Raw genomic sequence first — 7,500 nt, 5'->3', positions numbered from 1 at the left:
TTAAATCCTTAGTCCTCCTCTGTTGAACTCTAAATTTCTCCCAGTCTTCAGGTTTGTTACTTTTTCTAGCCAATTTATATGCTTCTTCCTTGGTTTTAACACTATCCTTAATTTCCCTTGTTAGCCACGGTTGAGCCACCTTCCCCGTTTTATTTTTACTCCAGACAGGGATGGACAATTGCTGAAGTTCATCCATGTGAATTTTAAATGTTTGCCATTGCTTATCCACCGTCAACCCTTTAAGTATCCTTTGTCAGTGTATTCTAGCCAATTCACGCCTCATACCGTCGAAGTTACCTTTCCTTAAGTTCAGGACCCTAGTTTCCGAATTAACTGTGTCACTCTCGCTCTTAATAAAGAATTCTACCATATTATGGTCGCTCTTCCCCAAGGGGCCTCGCACAACAAAATTGCTAATTAGTCCCTTCTCATTACACATCATCCAGTCGAGGATGGCCAGCTCTCTAGTTGGTTCCTCGACATATTGGTCGAGAAAATCATCCCTAATACACTCCAGGAAATCCTCCTCCACCGCACTGCTACCAGTTGGGTTAGCCCAATCAATATGTAGATTAAAGTCGCCCATGATAACTGCTGTACCTTTATTGCACACATCTCTTATTTCTTGTTTGATGCTATCCCCAACCTCACTACTATTGTTTGGTGGTCTGTACACAACTCCCACTAGCGTTTTCTGCCCTTTGGTATTCCGCAGCTCCACCCATACTGATTCCACATCATCCAGGCTAATGTCCCTCCTTACTATTGCATTAATTTCCTCTTCAGCCAGCAACGCCACCCCAACTCCTTTTCCTCTCTGCCTATCCGTCCTAAATGTTGAATACCCCTGGATGTTGAGTTCCCAGCCTTGGTCACCCTGGAGCCATGTCTCCGTGATGCCAATTACATCATATCAGTTAACTGCTGTCTGCGCAATTAATTCGTCCACCTTATTCCAAATACTCCTCGCATTGAGGCACAGAGCCTTCAACTTGTCTTTTTAACACACTTTGCCCTTTAGAATTTTGCTGTAATGTGGCCCTTTTTGTTTTTTGCCTTGGCTTTCTCTGCCCTCCACTTTTACTATTCTCCTTTCTATCTTTTGCTTCTGCGTCCATTTTATTTCCCTCTGTCTCCCTGCATAGTTTCCCATCCCCCTGCCATGTTAGTTTAACTCCTCCCCAACAGCACAAGCAAACACTTGGAATAGTTGTTTGGTTTAGCCTGAGAGAACACATAATTATTTCTGCTTCGCAGTTCTTTTATACTTCAGTTTTTTTTTTCATGCTCATGATCGAAGGAGATTACAGTGTGTCTCTGTTTCGGTCCCTCTCCCCCTCTCTCTGTCTCTCTCGCTGTCACTCTCTGTCTCTCGCTCTCTGTCTCTCTCTCTGTCTCCCTCTCTCTCTCACTCTCCCTCTCCCTCACTCTCTGTCTCTCTCTCAGTGACTATCTATCTCACTATTTCTATCTGTCTCTCTCACCATCTCTCTGTCTCTCTGTCTCTCTGTCTCTTTGTGTCTCAGCATCTACATGAAACACTAATTTGCTCTATATAAACTGTATTTTACAGAACCAGAGGTGGAGAGTGGAGTGATTACCCACCCATGGGTTTTGGCTAACACAACCCAGACTAATATAACAGGTGAGAGACTATCAGAGGAAAACAATTCTCTCCCTCTCTCCCTCCCTCTCTCTCTCTTGCTTTCTCTACCTTTCGATTTCTCTACCTCTCTACCTCTCTTTTGCTTTCTCCCTCACTCTCTCCGTCTCTCTCTCTCTCTCTCTTTGTCTCTCTCTACCACTCTATGGGCCCGAATTTGGTAATGTTACATCAAGCTGTCCTCATTGAGACCGCCCCCCTCTCTTTCACAGATGTGGGACACCAGACCAGGCACCGTTACGTCCTCATTGGGGCTGCAGTTGTCGTTTTTATTCACATCACAATCCTCGTAATATATCAAAACATTAAAGTTGGTGAGTATAACATTAATCTCCACTGTATCTAACCTCGTGCTGTACCTGCCCTGGGAGTGTTTGATGGGACAGTGTAGAGGGAGCTTTACTCTGTATCTAACCCCCTGTACCTGCCCTGGGAGTGTTTGATGGGACAGTGTAGAGGGAGCTTTACTCTGTATCTAACCCCCTGTACCTGCCCTGGGAGTGTTTGATGGGACAGTGTAGAGGGAGCTTTACTCTGTATCTAACCCCCTGTACCTGCCCTGGGAGTGTTTGATGGGACAGTGCAGAGGGAGCTTTACTCTGTATCTAACCCCCTGTACCTGCCCTGGGAGTGTTTGATGGAACAGTGTAAAGGGAGCTTTACTCTGTATCTAACCCCGTGCTGTATCTGCCCTGGGAGTGTTTGATGGGACAGTGTAGAGGGAGCTTTACTCTGTATCTAACCCGTGCTGTACCTGCCCTGGGAGTGTTTGATGGGACAGTGTAGAGGGAGCTTTACTCTGTATCTAACCCCCTGTACCTGCCCTGGGAGTGTTTGATGGGACAGTGTAGAGGGAGCTTTACTCTGTATCTAACCCCCTGTACCTGCCCTGGGAGTGTTTGATGGGACAGTGTAGAGGGAGCTTTACTCTGTATCTAACCCCCTGTACCTGCCCTGGGAGTGTTTGATGGAACAGTGTAGAGGGAGCTTTACTCTGTATCTAACCCCCTGTACCTGCCCTGGGAGTGTTTGATGGGACAGTGTAGAGGGAGCTTTACTCTGTATCTAACCCCCTGTACCTGCCCTGGGAGTGTGTGATGGGACAGTGCAGAGGGCGCTTTACTCTGTATTGAACCCCGTGCTGTACCTGCCCTGGGAGTGTTTGATGGGACAGTGTAGAGGGAGCTTTACTCTGTATCTAACCCCGTGCTGTATCTGCCCTGGGAGTGTTTGATGGGACAGTGTAGAGGGAGCTTTACTCTGTATCTAACCCGTGCTGTACCTGCCCTGGGAGTGTTTGATGGGACAGTGTAGAAGGAACTTTACTCTGTATCTAACCCCGTGCTGTACCTGCCCTGGGAGTGTTTGATGGGACAGTGTAGAGGGAGCTTTACTCTGTATCTAACCCCCTGTACCTGCCCTGGGAGTGTTTGATGGAACAGTGTAGAGGGAGCTTTACTCTGTATCTAACCCCCTGTACCTGCCCTGGGAGTGTTTGATGGGACAGTGCAGAGGGCGCTTTACTCTGTATTGAACCCCGTGCTGTACCTGCCCTGGGAGTGTTTGATGGGACAGTGTAGAGGGAGCTTTACTCTGTATCTAACCCCGTGCTGTATCTGCCCTGGGAGTGTTTGATGGGACAGTGTAGAGGGAGCTTTACTCTGTATCTAACCCGTGCTGTACCTGCCCTGGCATGACAGTGATGTGCCAGGGAGCTTTACTCTATTGATTTTGTTAAAGTGTGTTGTTTTGCAGCTTGAGACTTGAGGGTCGGTAACCTCGAGAGACGCTGACACATCAGGGCGAGGAATAATTTCTGGATAGTTTTCTCCAGCATACAGCGTACCTCAGAGTGAAGGCCAGCAGCAGGAAGGGGAGAGAGTGACTGTGTTGTAGCAGGTTAAGGGGAGACCGAGGGGATGTGTCGCAGAGACTGGTTCTGGCCAACAGGTCATTGACGGAAGACTTGCATTTCTGTAGCACCTGCCACAACCTCATTGTGTCCCAAAGCGATTTACAGCCAATGAAGTACTTTCTGAAGTGTAGTCACTGTTTTTTTAACCAATAAGGGAATTAAGGGTTACGGGGAGCGGGCGGGTAAGTGGAGCTGAGTCCACGGCCAGATCAGCCATGATCTTATTGAATGGCGGAGCAGGCTCGAGGGGCTAGATGGCCTACTCCTGTTCCTAATTCTAATGTTCTTATGTTCTTATGTTCTTATGTTATGTTGGAAACGCAGCAGCCAAATTGCACACAGCAAGCTCCCACGCACAGCACTGTGACAGTGACCAGATAATCTGGTTTAGTGTTGTTAATTGAGGGATAAATATTGTCCAGGACACCAGAGATAACTCCTCCTCTCTACCTGAGAGGGCAGACAGGGCCTTGGTTTAACGGCTCATACAAAATAGTACACCTCTCTCAGTGCAGCACTCTCTCAGTACTGCCCCTCTGACAGCGCGGCACTCCCTTAGTACTGCCCCTTCGACAGTGCAGCGCTCCCTCAGTACTGTCCCTCCGACAGTGCGGCACTCCCTCAGTACTGCCCCTCCGACAGTGCGGCGCTCCCTCAGTACTGCCCCTCTGACAACAGTGCGGCACTCCCTCAGTACTGTCCCTCCGACAGTGCGGCACTCCCTCAGTACTGCCCCTCCGACAGTGCGGCGCTCCCTCAGTACTGCCCCTCTGACAACAGTGCAGCGCTCCCTCAGTACTGCCCCTCCAACAGTGCGGCACTCCCTCAGCACTGCCCCTCTGAGAATAGTGCGACACTCCCTTAGTACTACCCCTCCGACAGTGCGGCACTCCCTCAGCACTGCCCCTCTGACAGTGCGTTGCTCCCTCAGAACCGCCCCTCCGACAGTGCGGCACTCCCTCAGTACTGCCCCTCCGACAGTGCGACACTCCCTCAGTACTGCCCCTCCGACAGTGCGACACTCCCTCAGCACTGCCCTTCCGACAGTGTGGCACTCCATCAGTACTGCCCCTCCGACAGTGCGACACTCCCTCAGTATTGCCCCTCTGACAGTGCGGCACTCCCTCAGTACTGCCCCTCCGACAGTGCGACACTCCCTCAGCACTGCCCTTCCGACAGTGTGGCACTCCCTCAGTACTGCCCCTCCGACAGTGCGACACTCCCTCAGTACTGCACCTCCGACAGTGCGGTGCTCCCTCAGTACTGCCCCTCCGACAGTGCGGCACTCCCTCAGTACTGCCCCTCCGACAGTGCGGCACTCCCTCAGTACTGCCCCTCCGACAGTGTGGCACTCCCTCAGTACTGCCCCTCCGACAGTGCGACACTCCCTCAGTACAGGGTGTGTCAGCCCAGATTATTATGCTGGGGTCTCAAGTGGGATTTGAACCCAGAACCCTGTGACTCAGAGATGCTAATGCTACCCACTGAGCCACAGCTGACAATGGACTTGCTATCTGTGAGGATAAGGACGAAGACCGTGGAAAGACACACACAATGCTGACCATGGGAGAGGAAGAGGAGAATAGAATTCTGGTAGCCATTGAATGACAGAATAATACAGGATAGAGTGAGGCCATTTGGCCCATCGAGTCTGTGCCGGCTCAATCGAAGAACGATGCAGTGAGTCCGCTCCCCGCTCTTCCCCCACATCCCTGAAATGTTTCTCCTCCAAGTTTTTACCCAATTCCCATTGAAGGCGACAATTGGATCTGCCTCCACCACCACCCTATCAGCAGCGAGTTCCAAGTCCCAGTCACTCACTGCTTAAACACTTTCTTCCTGGAGTCATCTCTGGTTCTTTCACCCTCTGGTTATCCACCCCCCAGCCAGTGGAAATGTTTTCTCTCGATGTACTTGATCTGAACCCCTCGTGATTTTAAACCCCTCTATCAATCTCCCCTTAACCTTCTCCACTCTAAGGAGAACAAGCTCAGCTTCTCCAGTCTCTCCACGAGACTGGTGTCCCTCATCCCTGGAAGCATTCTGGTGAATCTCCTCTTAACTTTCTCTGCTCTGAAGAGAACAAGCTGAGTATCTGAATGTAACTGATCTGGTTATGGGGATCCAATTATTAGGGATAGATAGCGCCCTCTGCAGTTGCGATCGAGACTCCCGGCGGGTACGTTGCTGACCCAGTGCCAGGGTGAGGGCTCTCTCGGAGCAAATAGACAGAAACTTGGAACCCAGTTGTTGTGGCCCATGTTGGGACCAAGGACCAGGCGACAATAAGGGAGGAGTTGTGCTGTACATTCTATGGCATCTTCAGTCTGACTGTACTTGGATGTTATGTGTGTTAGTCACGCTGACGGTGTATATTGCTTTATTTTCTCTCTCTCTCTCTGCCTCTCAGGTGGCTGTGAATGAGTAGCCAGGAACAGAGACATTAAATTGTTGAAGATGGAATAAAAGGCAAAGTGATTTCCTCCTGGGGTTATAACGTCTCTTTGTTCTTATTTTGGTCACACCTCACCCAGTGTTGCAATATTTCACATCCGCACAGTCACCTGCACAGGTACCTGACGCAGTTCCCTGTCATGCCACAAGGACACACTTTAATAACAAATCCATATGTTAGTGCTGTCACACCCCACCCCCCCCCCCCGTCACCCCCCCCGCCATCACACCCCCCCCCCCCCCGCCATCACACACCCCTCCGCCATCACACACACCTCTGTCACACCCCCCCGTCACATCCCCCCCGTCACACACACCCCCCCGTCACCCCCCCCGCCATCACACCCCCCCCCCGGCCATCACACCCCCCCCCCGGCCATCACACCCCCCCCCGTCACACCCCCCCCGTCACACCCCCCCCCCCGTCACACCCCACCCCCGCCATCACACACACCTCTGTCCCCCCCCCCCCCCCAATCACACCCCCCCCCCGGCCACACACCACCCCCCGTCACCCCTCCCCCCCCGCCATCACACACACCTCTGTCACCACCCCCCCCGTCACACCCCCCCCCCCCGTCACCCCCCCCCCGTCACCCCCCCCGCCATCACACCCCCGCCCCGCCATCACACCCCCCCCGCCATCACACCCCCCCCGCCATCACACACACCTCTGTCTCACCCCCCCGTCACCCCCCCCCGTCACAACCCCCCCGTCACACCCCCCGTCACACCCCCCGTCACCCCCCCCGCCATCACACCCCCGCCCCGCCATCACACCCCCCCCCCGCCATCACACACACCTCTGTCTCACCCCCCCGTCACCCCCCCCCGTCACAACCCCCCCCGTCACACCCCCCGTCACCCCCCCCGTCACAACCCCCCCGTCACACCCCCCCGTCACACCCCCCGTCACACACCCCCCCCCGTCACACACACACCCCCGTCACACCCCCCCCGTCACACACACCCCCCCGTCACACCCCCCCCCGTCACCCCCCCCCCGTCACACCCCCCCCCGTCACACACACCCCCCCGTCACACCCCCCCCGTCACACCCCCCCCGTCACACCCCCCCCCGTCACACACACCTCTGTCATGCACCCCCCGTAGTGCCCACCTCCTGTCACACCCCCCCCCCGTCACACACCCCCCAGTCACGCCCCCCCCCCCGTCACAACACCGCCCCCGGTCATGCACCCCCCTGTCACACCCCCCACCGTCACACCCCCCCCAGTCACACCCTCCCCGTCACACGCCCCCGTCACACCCCCCAGTCACACCCCCCAGTCACACCCCCCAGTCACACCCCCCCGTCACATCCCCCCCGTCACACCACCCCCCCGTCACACCCCCCCCCGTCACACCCACCCCCCGTCACACCCACCCCCCGTCACACCCCCCCCGTCACACCACCCCCCTCGTCACCCCCCCCTGTCACACCCCCCCCCCCCGTCACACACCCCCG

General features: G+C 54.3%; 1 protein-coding gene across 9 annotated transcripts in view; it reads left to right on the top strand.

Moving 5' to 3' along the window:
• Positions 1 to 6,075, top strand: part of LOC139259621 (uncharacterized) — a 61,349-nt gene extending 55,274 nt beyond the window's left edge. For 8 of the 9 annotated variants that reach the window (XM_070875110.1, XM_070875109.1, XM_070875113.1 and 5 more), the window contains 3 exons: positions 1,574 to 1,645; positions 1,876 to 1,977; positions 5,989 to 6,075. In XM_070875110.1, coding sequence (XP_070731211.1) covers positions 1,574 to 1,645; positions 1,876 to 1,977; positions 5,989 to 6,002 — 188 coding nt within the window. In that variant the 3' untranslated portion in view covers positions 6,003 to 6,075. The remainder of the gene's footprint in view (positions 1 to 1,573; positions 1,646 to 1,875; positions 1,978 to 5,988) is intronic. The other variant, XM_070875108.1, reaches the window with a different exon arrangement.
• The last annotated feature ends 1,425 nt before the right edge of the window (positions 6,076 to 7,500 follow it).

Source organism: Pristiophorus japonicus, chromosome 3 (assembly GCF_044704955.1).
Source record: "Pristiophorus japonicus isolate sPriJap1 chromosome 3, sPriJap1.hap1, whole genome shotgun sequence".
NCBI lineage: Eukaryota > Metazoa > Chordata > Chondrichthyes > Pristiophoridae > Pristiophorus > Pristiophorus japonicus.
This window is presented reverse-complemented; position numbering and strand designations above follow the sequence as displayed.